This window comes from Triturus cristatus, chromosome 2_1 (genome assembly GCF_964204655.1).
Source record: "Triturus cristatus chromosome 2_1, aTriCri1.1, whole genome shotgun sequence".
NCBI classification, from domain to species: domain Eukaryota; kingdom Metazoa; phylum Chordata; class Amphibia; order Caudata; family Salamandridae; genus Triturus; species Triturus cristatus.
The window spans coordinates 317,170,552-317,186,946 of record NC_140581.1 but is presented as its reverse complement, the minus strand read 5'-3'; the positions used below and the strand labels follow the sequence as shown (position 1 = coordinate 317,186,946).

Below are 16,395 nucleotides of genomic sequence, written 5' to 3'. Positions count from 1 at the left end.
GTCCTGCTAGCAGGAGCCGGAAAAAAGAACTGAAAGTAACTTGTGTTGGCTGTGCATCCTGGGATACCGGGGGTCTCTGGAGAGTTTCTTAAAGGCACGGTATCCCTTTAGCAGACACATAATGACAGCCTATAGGGCTTGTCTGTCCACCCCTTCCTCTCTATTGTTTAAAGGGATTTTGGTGAAGGGAGTGTGTGATAATAAAGGAACATGTCAAATGTGAATAAAAAATGACATTTCAACTTTATTTTGGCTTTTGTGTTCACTTCAGAGGAAGTGCTGGCCAGTGCAGCCTTGTTGTGATTAGGCTGTATTATTTTGTCTGTCTCTTAAGTGTCTTTGCAGGTTGCAAATGCGGACAGCTTAAGAGATATTTTTGATTGCTCCGGGGTCCCCGCACATGGGCGGGGATTATTCATAGATTATGACTATACACAGAGATCCCCTACTACAGAAGCCATAGTATTGCTACCACTTTCAGCACCACAAAACCCTGGACCCACCTTCAGAGCTATATATACACATCTTATACAGTCACTCAAATTCCATAAGAGATGGAACAAAAATATCTTAAGAAGCAAGTGCACATATAAGTAAAGAACATAATTATGGGAAGAGGAAAAGAGGACCAAGCTGCAAAATACTATTACACTGAAAGGCTTAAAGCCCTTTCAACAGTCCATCATTAAGGTACATCTACAAAACGAAGTGAAGGTTAACTTGCAAAAATAAGTTAAGGATAAAGTGATAACTGGCCCCTTACCTGTTCAATATTATAACCACTGGTGAAAGCCGCTCCGTATCCTCCTACAAAGGCGCCAGCAGGAAGAAGGTTGAGGTAGTTATATTCTGGGGGATCAGTGGGACGCTTGAACATGTCAAGCATTCTCTGGGTAACTAGGAAACCTCCTGTCAACAATAAGAAAAGATACAATATATGAACACAAATATGGACTTAAAACAAAAATAAAAGTGGTTTTCAAAGAATATACAAACATGAGCAAACAGCCCCAGCCTCAGTATCTGCAGAAAGGAGAATATTACTTACACTGTAAGTAGCTGTACGTGGCATGTAGAACTGTAGATTCACATGCTGTGCATACTCTTGTTGGACTCGAACGTGTACTACTTGTTTTTGTTCTAAGAAGTCTTTTGAGTCACATGATATAGAGACTCTTCCCTTAATTGGAAATGTTAATGGGCATTGACTCCATGATGGCAGGTTAGGATGGAGATAGAAAATGAGAATGTGTAAATAAGTGCATGCAATCGAACAGAACAGTAAAACAAAAGTGGACAGGGCAGCTATCTGCAACAGCTAAAGGCTTCCGGGGGAGAGGGTGGTGCATGTGAATCTACTGCATTACATGCCATAAACAGAAGCTTACAGGGGAAGTAACATTTTCCGTTCGTGGCACGTTTAGCTGTAGATACACATGCTGTGCATAGAATGTAAAGCAGCCCACCCCTCCCCCCCCCCCTGAAATAGTGTACGCAGTACAACTTGGCCCAATTGGGCTTGCTGTCTCGCTAGGACATCCACAAAATAGTGTTTGGGGGTATTCTGGGAGGGATACCTCTTTTGAGCCCTTCCATTAAACCTTTAATAAGATGGATTCTGAACAGAGAGGAATGCTACCTGTTTTTAAAGTATGCTGCCACTGCAGCTAAATGTAGGTGAATGGATGTGTAAGCCAGGCTTGAGCGTTGCGGATACAACAGGTAGCAGACAATGTCTTGCACTTTTGATTTCAAAGGCTCAGTGTGTTTGGATAGACAGTAGTGGACAAAACTCTTCCACTTCACGGCATAACAGGCCAGAGTAGGGGGGTGATGGGCTTCCCAGTGTATGACCATGCAAACTAGGGGTAGGTTTAGATAACCAAACTCTAGGACTTCAGGAGCCAGATAGCTAGATTGAGCTGTATGAAGTTGGGATGTCTCAGGGTACCCTGATGTTGCGTTAGAAGGTCTGGCCTGATGAGGAGTTTCTCGGGAGGAACTACAGAGAGTTCGAGGAGGGTTGTGAACCAAGATTGTCTGGCCCACGCGGGAGCCACCAGTATTCAGGTGAGGGAGGTGTGCCAAAGCTTCCGAATCCCATACAGAAGGCTGAGGTGAGGCAGAAAAGAGTAGGCAAATATCCCTGACCAATACATCAACAGTGCATTTCCCATGGACTGTGGTGTGGAAACCTGGAGGCGAAGCATAGGCATTTGCGAACAGATCTACATCAGAAAACTCCCAAAGCTGAAAGTAGGGGAGCAAAACTTCTAGGAGTTCCCACTTGTGGACTTGTTGCTGCATCCTACTGACCAGGTCTGCAAAGTAATTATCCTCTGCTGGAAGGTACTCCGCTAGGAGGCGGATTTGTGGTGAATCACTCCTCGTCAAATGTCCTCCACCAACCTCGACACCTGGAAGGAGCGCGTGCCTCTCTGTTTCTGAAGGTAGTACATGTTGTCTGTCTTGATCAGGACTGTTTTGTGGCGATTGTGGCAGAAGAATGCTTTGAGAGCCACTTGGACTGCCAACAACTCCTGATAGTTTGTGTGAAGGGTCTGTTTGAGGGGAGTCCACAAGCCCTGAACAGTGATGTACTGTAGGTGCACCCCCAGCTCGTAATAGGGGTCTAGGAAAGGCTTGACTCGAAACAAATTGTTGCTGTTTCACCACTGCAGAGTGTTGGGTGCTAGCTTTTATTAATACTAGATCTTCCCACAGGCCCTTCGCTTGTGACCACTGTGCTGCTAGGCACTCTTGCAGCGAACACATGTATGACCGGGCAAATGGAACTATGGCAATGCAAGAAGCCATCATGCTAAGATAGGGCATGACTTTGTGTACCATTAGTTGGTAAACCTGCTGAAAAAAAAGCAGCAGACACTGAAAGGCTTGTTCTCCAGCAGGACTGGGGTAAGCCTTTCCAGTGATTGCATTAGATATTGCCCATAACAAGGGTTCTATCTGTAGTGGCTGAACATAGGATTTTATGGCAAGGCCAAGGAAACAGGGTATGTTTGGAAAGCGACCATTAGTCTATACAGGGAAAACTGGGTGGCAGACTTGCCCATTTTTTAGACGGATGGAAAGAGAATTTCCGACCCTTAGGTGTTACAAACTAAGTGGTTATCAGATAGATTTTGTAGCAACACCAGTTCAGTTAAGATGACCAACCCCCTTGAGGTTTGCAAAGAAGGAGGAAAAAATAGTAGACCAGGAGGTTCAGGATTTAGCAGAGGAGGGAGCAATAGAAAAGTCAGACGATTCCTCTGCAGGGTTTGTGATCTATCTGTTTCTTGTCGAGAAAAAAGACAAGGGCATGAGACCATTAATAAATCTTAAGGAATTAAACGAGTGGGTGGAATACAATCATTTCAAGATGGAAGGAATTCACATGTTGAGGGACCTCCTAAGGAAAGGGGACTGGTTAACCTGCCTAGATCTAAAAGATGCTTACCTGATGGTTCCGGTTTGTCTAAATCAGAGGGATCTCTTGAAATTTCAATGGAAAGGGACCATGTGGAGAATCAAAAGCCTTCCCTTTGGTCTAACTCCGGCTCCCTGGTGCTTTACAAAGGTGATGAGGCCAATAGTTGCGTACAAGAGGGGTGAGGCTGATAGTCTATTTAGACGACAATTCTAATTATGTCTCAAAACAAGCAACTGGCACACGATCATACGACATTGGCAGCTCGAGTGATAGAGGACGTGCGCTTCGTGGTGAACAGGAAGAAGTCTTGCTTAGAGCCAAGAGAGGAGACTGTGTTTTGGGGTTTTCAGATTAGAACCTCAGATTGTGTATTGAGGTTGCCCATGGAGAAAGTGAGGAAAATCCGCAGAGAGGTTCAGAGGGTGCTAACAAGTGAGGGGGTAACCCAGAGACCAATAGTGAGAATTCTAGGCCTCCTTTCTGCCTCAATCCAGGCAGTATTCTCAGCTTCCCATCATTATCGTGCACTACAGAGGTTAAAGCCGATATATTTAAACAGAGGAGTAAGATATTCAGACAGAGTTCAGAGGAGGGAGGAATTAAGGTGATGGCTAGAGAATTTAGAGGCATGGAAAAAAGGGCCATTTTCGTGTCGACCCCAGATGTAGTCAGTCAGACGCCAGCCTTCAGCGTTGGGAAGCAAGATATGGTTCTTTCACGAAAGCGGGGAAATAGACAAGTCAGGAAAGAGATGCACATCAACTAACTAGAATTGTTGGCAGGCTCCTTTGCAGTGAATAGTTTTATCAGGGATCAGGTGAGATGCTGTGTCCTTTTGCGAATGGACATGTCAACTGTAAGGTACGTGAACAAGCTACGGGATCCACATTCAAAGACTCTAGCAGATTTGGCAAAGGAGTTTTGGCACTTCAGTCTGAGCAAGGACATTATGATTAGGGCTCCCGGTTTTATGGTATTTATTTTTTTGTCATTTGCGTCTGTATTTATCCATATTTATCTTTTGCAAATTTTATCTGTATTTATCCATAATTATTTTGGGTTTTGTGGAAAAATGAAGCTGAAATTAGTATATTTCCACATTTATTTAACCGGTAATATGCACAATGTACTTATAAGAAAATATGCAAATTTCAGTATCAACTGTGTTAATTTCTTCTGCTTTTAAAGCCTCTTTACTAAAAGTTTTTTCTTTTTTAGCCCCCTTACCTATCAATCCACACAGCTATTGACCTGGCAGTTATGGCAAAGAGTATGTAGAATTACTCAAAAAGCAACCTAATTTCCGTTTTTATCCACATTTAAAAATAAATACAGACAAGAAAGGAAAATGCATATAGAGCTGTAGAGTCATTTGCTTTTGCATAGATCGCCATCTAGTGTTGCACTTTGTTTTTCTTCGAAGAAGTCTTTCCAGTCACGAGGTAGGAGACTCCTCCTTTCGGTGATAATGCGCATGGACATCGACTCCATTGTTAGATTGTTTTACCACAGAAGGTGATAATGGAGTTAGTAAGAGTAGTAAGAAGGAGATGTCCATGAATGCATGTATCCAAGTAAGATGTTACTGCAACAGGTATAGGTACCCGGGGAGGCAGGCGGGCGGGCGCATACGACTACAGCTCTATATGCCAAGAACAGAAACATACTGGGCAAGTAGCATTTTCCGTTTGAGGCATATGAGCTGTAGATCATATGCTTTTGCATAGACTACATAGCAGTTATCTCCCAAAGCGTTGGCTAACCTGCAGCTGTTGTAGTAGTCTGAAATAGTGTAGTAAAACTACTTGGCCTACTCTAGCTTGCTGTGTGGCCAATACATCCACAGAATAATGTTTTCGTGAATGTGTGAGGTGTAGACCATGTGGCAGCTTTGCATATATCATCTATGGGCATATTTCCTAGGAATGACATAGAAGCCCCCAGTTTGCGTGTAGAGTGTGCTCTAGGGGGAACTGGTAAAGTTCGTTTAGCCTTTGCATAGCATATTTGAATGCATTTGACTATCCACCTTGCAATACCAGATTTTGATATAGGATTGCCTTTGTGTGGTGGAGCAAAAGCGCCAAAGCTGATTTGTGTTATGGAAAGGTTTTATCCTTTCAATGCAATAAAGCAATGCTCTTTTCACATCTAAGGTGTGTGGTGCACGTTCCGCTACTGAATCTGGTTGAGAGAAGAACACAGGCAACTCAACAAATTGATTGATCTGAAAAGCAGAAACGACTTTAGAGTTGGTCTGAAGAACTACTTTGCTTTGATGCATTTGTAGAAAAGTTTCTTCTATAGTTAATGCCTGAAGTTCACCTACTCTTTTGAGTGATGTAATCGCCACTAGGAAAGCAACTTTCCATATGAGAAATTGCAGTTCACATCTGTGCAATGGCTCAAAGGGTGAACCCATTAGTATGGTGAGAACAATGTTGAGATTCCACACTGGAGCAGGTGGACGTCTCAGGGGAATAACTCTTTTGAGTCCCCCCACAAACGGTTTAATGACAGGTACTCTAAAGAGAGATGGATGTCGTCTATTTTGGAGATATGCGGCTGTAGCAGCTAGATGTAAACGTATGGACGTGTATGCTAAATTGGAACGTTGTAGTTGTAACAAATATCATATCATGTTTTGTAAAGTAGCATCAAGCGGGTTGATGTGGTTATTACAGTAAATTACAAACCGCTTCCACTTTGCTGCATAGCGGGCTCTAGTGGAAGGACGTCTAGATTCCTTGATAATAGTCATACAGTCGGGCGGTAGATTGAGATAGCCAAACTCTAGGACTTCAGATACCAGATCTCCAGATTGAGTTGACTGGGGTCTGGGTGTCTTATGTCTCCATGGTTCTGTGTGAGGAGATTGGGTGCAAGACGTAATTTTTGATGAGGAACTACCGAGAGTTCCAAAAGGGTTGTGAACCATGGTTGACATGCCTATGTGGGAGCAACTAGGATTAGTGTCAGGGACGCTTATTTGAGTTTCCGAACCACTAATGGAATGAGTGGGAGAGGCTGAAAAATGTAAGCAAATATCCCTGAACAGTTCATCCATAGTGCATTGCCTTTGGACAATGGGTGTGGATACCTGGATGCAAAGTTTGGGCATTTTGAGTTTAGGTGCGTGGCGAACAGGTCTATGTGTGGGAAGCCCCACATTTGAGAGAATGGGAGGAGAACTTGAGGATGTAGTTCCCATTCGTGGATTTGCTGTGTTTGACGACTTAGCAGATCTGCCATCTGATTGTCTACTCCTAAGAGGTGTTCTGCTAGGAGATCGATTTTGTGATGAATGGCCCATCTCCAGATGTCCTGTGCTAGGTGGGACAGTTGGAGGGAGTGTGTCTCCCCCTGTTTTTGATAGTAGTACATGGCTGTTATTTTGGCTGTACGAATTAGTACAGTCTTGCGTATTATCTGAACTTGAAATGCTTTCAAAGCCAGAAAAATCGCTAGTTGTTCTAGATGATTTATATGAAGCTGTGTTTGTTGGGAGCTCCACATGCTTTGAATTGTGTGGGTTTGGAGATGCGCTCCCCAACCGGTCAGTGATGCGTGAGCTATTAGTACTATCTGTGGAACCGGGTCGCTAAGAGGCCGCCCTTTCAAAAGGTTGTGTGTGTTCCACCACTGCAGAGAGCGATAGGTGCGGCCGCCTACCAACACTAGGTCTGATAACGGACCTGGAGCCTGGTTCCTCTGATGTGCTAAGCATTCCTGTAGGGGACGCATCTGAAGTCCTGCGTAGGGAGCTAAGAAAATGCAAGACGCTATAATTCCTGCTAATTGTGTGAACACTCGAGCTGGTAAGGAGTGTTGAGGCTGGAACTGAGACATTAGGTATTGAATATTTCTGATTCTGGTTGGAGTTGGGTATGCTAGAGCTCTTTGTGCGTCTATAATAGCTCCTTGATAGTCTTGAGATATGGATGGTTGGAGGTGGAATTTGGTCTGATTTACTGTAAATCCTAGTTGGTGAAGGAGTTGCATAGTCTTGTGTGTGGTGCAGACAGCGGTTATGCGAACTGGCCTTTATGAGCCAGTCGTCTAAGTATGGGAAGACGTGAACCTGTTGTGTTTTAGGTGAGGGGAAAAAGATCCACATCCCTTACTAATCATATAATAAGCATATATCGTTCTTGTGCTGTTTCTAGCCCAGAAACAGGGGGAGAGGCCCCTATCCCCCTAGAGTGAAGTAAGATGAGTTCAGTGTGTCCGGGCAAGAGTATAGATTTGTTGGTCGATTGGGATAAAATATCCAATTGATGCAAGTATATCAAAAGAAAATGGTGACAAATTAGTGCTTTTATTTGTCTTTAAGGAAAGAACAAGGATGGTACAGCCAACACGTGTTTCGCCCTCTAAATGGCCATCCGGCCTAGGGCTTCTTCAGGGCTGAACAAGAGTGGTTAAACGTAAGAGTACATAACACCGAGTTAAGTGTATGATGGTGCGGTAGGTGGGAGTAGAGGAGGAGGGGTGAGGGAGTGAAGAGTATTTAAAGGAAACAAGGGAAAAGAGAGAGAACAGAGTGTAAAGTTAAAAGGATGGGTAAGGGTTGTTTATCGAAAATTAAGGTATAGTTGCAAGTAAAAATATATATAAGCAAGTGAAAATATATGTGTGTGGCGATAGACGATAGAGATTAGGTGGGGGTCAGACATAGTAATTGGGGTGGACGTGCAAAGGGTGATTAAGTGGTATGGAAAGGAAGGGGGATGTGACAATGGTATTAGGATCATTTAGACGGTGAGGGGGGGGGATATAGGTGGGTAGGTCGGCATTTACAGAAAAACATGTCATACAATTAGAATATTTACACGTTTGTTTGAATTCAGTCAAATACAAATATAATGACAGATATGAATGAGGGATATGAATTGTTATAAATGTTGAGAAATCACAGTTGAGGGTAGCGCGCGTATGCAAAAAAACATTCGAAGCAGTTCAGCGATCATTTAAGGAGAAAAGCGAGGAAAAGGCATGTCATGCAGAGAGCGGCGTAGTCGGGAGAGCCAACAAATTTAGATACAATTCACGTGGTGTTCAAAAATTAGTAAAGTGATGACACGGTCATGAGACATTGGAAACAGATTATGTAAACATAGGTGAATAAAAAGCGGTTAATCACAAGGATCCAAAGTACGAATAAGGGTTAAATCAGATGCAAATAAGGTTGAGAAAAGTATATATTTACAGAGTCAGTGGGAGTTCAGCGTCAAGGAGGTCCGGTCAGGTATGAAATGAAGGGAAAGAGATTTTCTTTAGTAACATACGATACAGGTGTTTGGGTGAGAGGCTTAGGAATGGGTGCGTGGCGTAAAGATCAATGACGCGGTGATAAAAGTGGTCCGTGGGACAAAACTGTCATCAATCGAGAGCAAGGTGCCTGCAAAAAACTTGCTGTTTATCAATTATAAATATTCTTGTGATGTCAAGGGCAACATTAGGAGGAGTAATCTTGAGGATTACAGCCAGAAGGTGGAGTGGAGCTAATTCAAGGCTTCGGAAGTGCTCATACGCGCTCGATCAAAGTTAGCGTGGAATGTGAATGCCAACCGTTGCGTGAATACGGTCTATTTTTAGGTGAGTTTCGGAGTTATAAGACATACAAGTGCGCTCGGCGGATTCATTATGTAGAGACCATGTGAGGTGCACAAGGAGATCGAGAGTCCCTTACCGGGTAGTCAAATACTAGGATATCATAATGAGCGGGAGGGTTTGTCGACCCGAAGATTCTAAATGGGGAGTCAAAAACAATGAAGACCAGAATGAGATACGGGTCAAAAAGCTTGAGGTCGAATGGGACATGAAGGGTGTGGTCAAGTAGCTCTTACCTACTGTCTCGGCTAATGCCAGGTTGCGATGGGTTTCTGCGGTCGCGGCGTGATGTGATGCCGGTAACGGAGTGCACGGATAAAGTGGTCGTGTCTAACAACTTCCGGGTAAACCGGAAGTGGGAATGTGCTTACTACAAGCGCCATTTTGGAGCGGGGTGTTTGGAGAGTATCGGTTGACAGATAGATAAGTAGAATGAGAAAGGTGGTTGCCATCTTGGAATGGGAGAAGAAATTAAGGGAGAGACAGGCATAACAAATGAACATTTAAATTTAAGTTGCGCTTGTTTGTAAAAGGAAAGAAACAACAATATTACATCAAATACATTTTCTAGATATTCTGTATTGTTAGGACATCTATCAGTTCATAATAGAGGCGAAGGGAATTGGCAAATATATATTCTCGGTACAGCATGGCAACGTATAGTTTGTATATCTTAGTGTTCAAATAAAGTTTTTGTCAATAGAGGAATGCTGCGTATTTTCTGGTAGTATGGAGGGTACACTGCTTTTGGAGGATTTTCGGGAGAGGTACAGAATTAAGGTCATGGGGCTCGGAGGTATGGTTTGACCAAAAAAGGGGAAGCAGTTAGTCATCTCCTAACCATACATGCATTTCCGCATCTTTATTAAGTCCCAAAGTTGTGGTTTTGTAGTTCATGATAAATTCACTTTTGCGTCTTCGTAGTTTCAGTTCACGATTTCCCCCTCTCTTAGTTTGGTGTATAATTTCCAAACCAAAGAATTGAAAGTCCTTTTTGTGGGGGTGAATGTCTTCAAAATGTTCAGTGAGTGGATGGCCGGCAGAGTGTTTATGGATGTTGCGATAGTGTTCCTGAATCCTGATCCGTAATGGTCTGATTGTGCTGCCAATGTATGGGAGGTTGCAGGGGCAGATTATCACGTAAATGCAGAATTTGCTATTACAATCAATCCATTCTTTTATGACAAATTCCCTCCCTTGTGTTATTGGTACTCTTTTGGTTTTACTGCAGCTTAGTTTAGACGTGAACCTGTTGTCTTCTCAGGTGGGCTGCGACTACTTCCAAACATTTTGTGAAAACCTTGGAGCGGTTGTCACTCCGAAGGGAAGGACTTTGAATTGATAATGTTGGTCTGCTACCACAAATCTGAGGTATTTGCGGTGCGCAGGGTGTATTGGAATATGAAAGTAAGCGTCCTTTAAATCCAGAGTGGATAGAAAGTCACCTTGCTGAAGGAGAGGAAGCACTTATTGGAGTGTTACCATATGAAAATGGTTCGACTGAATGTATAGATTTAGTTCTCGGAGGTCCAATATAGGCCTGAGAGAGCCGTCCTTTTTGGGAATTAGGAAGTGGGTTCTATTGCCCCCTTTTGCAACAGAGAAAGAACATCTTGCTTTAGAAGGGTGAGATGTTCTTGTGACATGAGGCGCGACCTTGGAGGAATATTCGGTGGAGTGCTTGTAAGCTCCAGGCAATTACCAGATTGGATAATAAGTAGAACCCATTTGTATGATGTCATTGTATTCCAAATGGGTAGAAATTGTGAAAGGCGTCCCCCGACAGGAGTGGATTGATGGGGGGTATGGGAAATAAGTCACTGCTTGCTGTTTGCAGGGGAGATGCATTTTGAATTACCTCTGCCTCATCCCTTGCCATTGTTACCTCTATATCCCTCCTCTAAAATAACCTCTTGAAGAGGGCGATTGATTGTTGCCCTTGTAAGACGAGGAGGGATTCTCTGTAGATACAGTTTTGGAGCCGCCCCTAAAGACTGAGCAACGAAAGGCACCCCTGTTAGAAGGGGATTGTAAGGCTCCCATGGATTTAGCAACTTGGGAATCTTTTTTCCTCTTTTCTAGTGAGACATCTACAGCTGGGCCAAAAAGATGTTCTTTATCAAAAGGTTGATTAAGAATAGAGGTTTGTACTTCAGGCTTGAACCCTGAAATCCTTAGTCAAGCAGGTCTACGGAGTAGTACACTAATGTTTACTGCCTGAGCCGCTAGAGCTGCCTGAACTAACGCACACCTGATAGAGGTATTAGTTATTAATTAGCCTTCTTGAATAAGGTCACTGGCTTTAGTCTTATACTCATCCAGAAGGAATTCAATGAACTTTTTGAGTTCGTCATAATGAGCTCTATCATACCTTGCCAACAATGCTTGGGCATTGGCAATGCACCAATTAGCCGCTTGCGATTCTATCCTTTTTCCCCGAAGCATCTAATAATTTGGATTCCTTATCAGGAGGAGGGGCATCACCTGTTTGAGAGTTAGCTCTTTTACGTGCATTGGAAATGAACAGAGAGTCCAAGGGTAACTGGCCTTGGATATACACAGGGTCATTAGGTGCAGCTCTATTTTTTCTCTACCCTGGGAGTGATTATCCTAGCTTTTACATGGTCTTTAAAGATATCCTCAGTGTGTTTGAGCACCACCTTTAACATTAGTAATGTTTGTGTAGCTCTTTGAGATGAACTCAGTGTCTCCAACAAAAAATACTCTTCTAAACTCTCCTTATGAAGCTCTACTCCATGATATTGTGCAGCCCTATTAAGGATCAATGTACCCAATGTTATCTGGAGGCGAAGGCCTGGATGGATATAAGTCAGGGTCATTATCTGGTTGAGGGACATTATAATGATCCCATTGATCAGGATCCTGTGGTGCATAGTCATCTATATCCCCATCCCCTGTATCTTGTGGGTCAGGTGATCGTGGTGTCGGGGAATGTGTAGGTGTAATAAGCCATTCTTCATGAATGGGTGAAAAAAGGAGAAATATAAGGAGGAGAAGGATTAGTGGTCACATTTTTCTTCTTTAAAGGAATATGGTAGTCCTCTGGTAAGCCCATTTTCCTCTTTTCAGGAAGTTTGGCATGAATATGACCAGTTTTGGGATGAATCACGACTTCCTTCTGTTTCGGATCCGGTGGATTTTCAATCAGAGGCTCTTTATTTGCCGTACTTTCTTTAGATGCCGGTTTTGGCGTCGAAAGTTTCGGCTTCGAAGACTTAGGTTTATGCAGCGGTGGCACGGAAACCAGAAGGTGTTTCGCTTTCGAGGCCGAAGGTTTCAGGTCGGAACCTGCGTGGGGACAGGTACAGCCCAAGCCGGAAGGCTGCTTATGTTTCGGCACCAAGCCCGAAGGCGGGGTGCTCAAAACCTTTTCTCAGTACTGACCTTGGCCCGAAGGCAGAGGAGGGACCAGAGCCTTTTTCTCTTTACTCACGATCCGTTGTCCCGGTGTCAGGTCCTCGCCATCGGAGTCGGTGTCAAATACGGAGACGTGCTCCTCCTCCATTTCGGCTTCCTGAGCTTGCAATTCTTCGTGTTCGGACTCTTCTCCGAGGAGGTCCGGCACAGAGCCGCTTTGTTGGTACATTTCGTGAGGTCGAGCCCGACGATCACGTAGGGTTTTCTTCGACCGAAACGACTGACACGCGTCGCAGTCTTTCTCATCGTATTCCGGGGATAGGCAAAGGTGAGTTGGTGAGTGGGAACTTAGCGCGACACCCTGGGCATAACTTGAATGGAGTCCGTTCCATCAGCTGCTACCGATCCCAGCACGGGTAGGCCCAACGGCCTCAACGAATGTTCCGATCAAAGGTTTTGAGAGCAAACGATACGTGGAGAATAGGAAACGCAATCAATAAACAATACCGTCGAGGATTGCATGTTGAAGGGGGCCCGAAGAAACTGCCGGAACGCCAAAATTCACATTCGAAACCGATGGCGGAAAAAACTATCTAACAATGGAGTCGATGTCCATGCGCACTATCACCGAAAGGAGGAGTCACCTATCTTGTGACTGGAAAGACTTCTTTGAAGAAAAACAAAGTGCAAACATCTGGACCCAACACTAGATGGCGATCTATGCAAAAGCACATGATCTACAGCTCATATGTCTCGAACATATATGTTTTCTGTCTGTATTTATTTGTACAAATCAGCAAATACGGAAAACAGGGAGCCTTAATTATGATCCAGGCACAATACTTGCCAGGAATTAGCAACACTATAGCCGATTGGAATTCCAAACAGCTGAAGGATTTCAGTGACTGGAGGTTGAACAGGGAGGTATTCTAGTCAATAAATTCCTATTGGGGTCCACGGGGCATAGACCGGTTTGCAAACAGGGTGAATGCTCAACTTCCCAGATTCTACAGTTGGACACCAGATCCAGGGGCAGAGGCAATAGATGCCTTTCTGCTGGACTGGGGGAGTTTGAGAATCAACGCTTTCCCGCCTTTTGCGTTGATTCAGAGGGTATTACTGAAGGTAAAAGTAGCTAGCAGACATCATTTAGATAACCCCTTTCCAGCTGTCTCAAGGATGGTATCCAGATGCAATGGAGAGGTTGATTGCCGACCCACTAATTCTTCCGGATTCCCCAGACTTGTTAATGAACGCTTCAGGGGACAATAACGAGTTGGTTCTGCAGGGCCATTTAAGGCTGATGGCCTGGTTGATTTCGGGAGAGTCTGACAGGTGTCAGGGCTATCATTGGAGGCTTCAAAACTCATTAAAGAGTCATGGTCTCCAGGAACATCAAAATTGTAGAGGGTGGTCAGGGAAGATGGTTTTGTTGGTGTACTTCGAGGAGTTTTGATCCCGTATCAGCTGGTAGAGGTGGTGAACTTTTTGACGGAAGTCTTGCTCGAAGGAAGATGCTATATATACTACAGTTAATGTTGGTAGATCGGCGGTTTCAGCAGGGCACAAATTGATAGATAGCTTACCTGTGGGTAAGCATAATGTTGTGAAAAGACTACTGAGAAGTATAAGGATTAAAGTACCCCCGGGTCCTAGATATTCGTCCATGTGGGATGTGGATCTTTTTCTTAGAGAATTAACTAGTCGGACTGAGAAGGAATTCTTACACCTTAAAGAACTTTCTTTAAAGTTGGTTATGCTGTTGTGTCTAATATCTTTTATAAGGATCTCAGAAGTCAGGGCTCTTGATATTTCAGGACGTAGCTTCATACCAGAAGGGGTGTGCTTTTATGTCACAAGGGGAACCAAAATTATGTCTAGGACAATATTTTACCCTAAGTTGGCTAAATGTAGAAAGCTGTGTGTAGTGAGATGCTTACTTGAGTATGAAAGAAGGACTGAGAACCTCAGAAGTAGTTCAAACCCACAATTGTTAAATTCTTTTAGAAGCCCTCATAAGGCTGTCCACCCCAACCCTAACTTGTTGGGTCAAAGAAGTTAGGGGGAAGGCAGGAATAGATCGGACTAAATTTGGGGCTCATTCCACGAGAGAGGCGATGGCTTCAAAAGCACTTCTAATAAGAAGTGGGCTAACTGGGATTTTGGCTGCAGCAGATTGGTCATCGGATTCAGTATTCAAAATGTTCTATTTTAAATCTGTGGATTCTTCAGTAAGGAATATTATGGCAAGGCTTTAAAACATGTATAATATTGGAATCTGTGCCTTGCCATAATATTCAGATTTTCCACAGCTACGGTGGGTAGAAAATCAGGATTTCTTTTTTTTAAAGACACGGAGGCTGATATTATTTCTCCCTTTGATTCCCCACTCTATAAATGTGTCTTATGGTTTCATTCCAGGAGGAGGTTACATGAAGTAAATGGAGAAATAGAAGAAGAAATAGTTTTTGGAGCGGTCATTCTACAAGATGGTCACAGAACTTGTGTTTTTACGTCACGTTATGAACTATCTGCGTTGTTGGGGGCGCTAGAGAGCCCGGAGCAAGATAGCTGCACTTTAGTGCTGCTCTGCTGGTCGGGATTACAATCAGTCTAACATCCGTTAAATTTGGTGCCATCCACGGCTGAAGACGATAAGTCATCACTCCTGACGCAAAGAGGAATGCTCTGTGGTCTTCAAACTGAATATCAGACGCCCCCTACACCTCAAACTCCGTTAGACCTCGCTCGATCCAAGATGTCGGCCCCGGAGAACACTGGTTGCGGACCTTTTCTCCTCGGCATGGTGATTTACTTACACGGAGCCCACCCACCGATATTGACCCGCCTACCATTTGCCCGGCCCGCTGCGCATTGCGGGACGATTTTACACTGCTGTCCGGTGGCCCATTGACACACTGGGCAGCCGCCATTTCGCGACTCTGAATAGCAAGGTGGGACGCTCGCTATGCGACCCCCGAGGCTGTGAAGCTGTGGCCCGCATTGGTGGCTTGGGGGCGGCGGCCCTGCGAGCAAAGCACCCCTGTGCACCGAATAATCTGCAACCTTTCGGGGCTCTGTGACGCTTCTCTGTGCAACCTGCAGCTCCCGGACAGCGGTGACTGGCTGCTACCGCATCGCGGCATCAGCCCTGAATCAGCGGCATGGCTTCCTTGGGGGAGCGGCTGCGGGTCTGACTCCACGCAGATCTCTATTTCAATATTGGTCGGTGGCAGCTTCCACAGTAACACAAACTTGACACCATTGCTGACAACGAGACTGGGAGTGTACCATTATTGCTCTGGCTAGAATATCGGCACAGCGCCTGCCACCAGTTGCGTGCCACACTGCATCTTGGCACCGCATGGTGCATTTCCATACTGTGCCCGTTAGAGGTCTAGGGGCATTGCTTTACGGACTTTCGTTGCTGCGGGAGCTAGGACCTGCATCGTGTTTTTAGTGGTGGTGTGTAGTGCTCGACCCACCTCGCGAGCAAACTAAGGATTGTACCCCACTGCAGTGCCAAAACCTAGTACCACTAATGTCTATCCGCCACCGACGCAGCCACATCCAACACGCTGCCAGCTCTTGCAGCCCACATCTCGCCCACCTACTGGCGCTGGGAGTGAACAAAGCGCTAGGCCACAGCGGCACGCATTGCTTTCAACCCGCACCTGGACGGGCCTGTCTGCTGTGCTCTGCTTCCTACGTGACGCCCCCGGTCCACTATATTGGCGAGTGAAAGCAGCTAACCATGGGGCGGACGGACAAGCAGCAGAGCAAGTTGCACTTTAAAGCCAAGAAACTCACTAAATCTCAAACCCCAAACGCTTCGGACACCGAGCCTGATCCTGAACCCGGAACGACTACGAAGCTGGAGCGTATGATGCTAACCATGCAACAGAGCTTACAGTCCATCGACGCCAAAATCAATCACCTCAACTTAAGTATGAATACCATGGCGAATAAGA

General features: G+C 44.7%; 1 protein-coding gene across 2 annotated transcripts in view; it reads right to left on the bottom strand.

Annotated features, from left to right (window-relative positions):
- NNT (nicotinamide nucleotide transhydrogenase) overlaps window positions 1–16,395 on the bottom strand; it is a 391,279-nt gene that overhangs the window by 195,534 nt on the left and 179,350 nt on the right. For both annotated transcript variants that reach the window (XM_085631219.1, XM_085631218.1), the window contains exon 13: window positions 764–909. In XM_085631219.1, coding sequence (XP_085487345.1) covers window positions 764–909 — 146 coding nt within the window. The remainder of the gene's footprint in view (window positions 1–763; window positions 910–16,395) is intronic.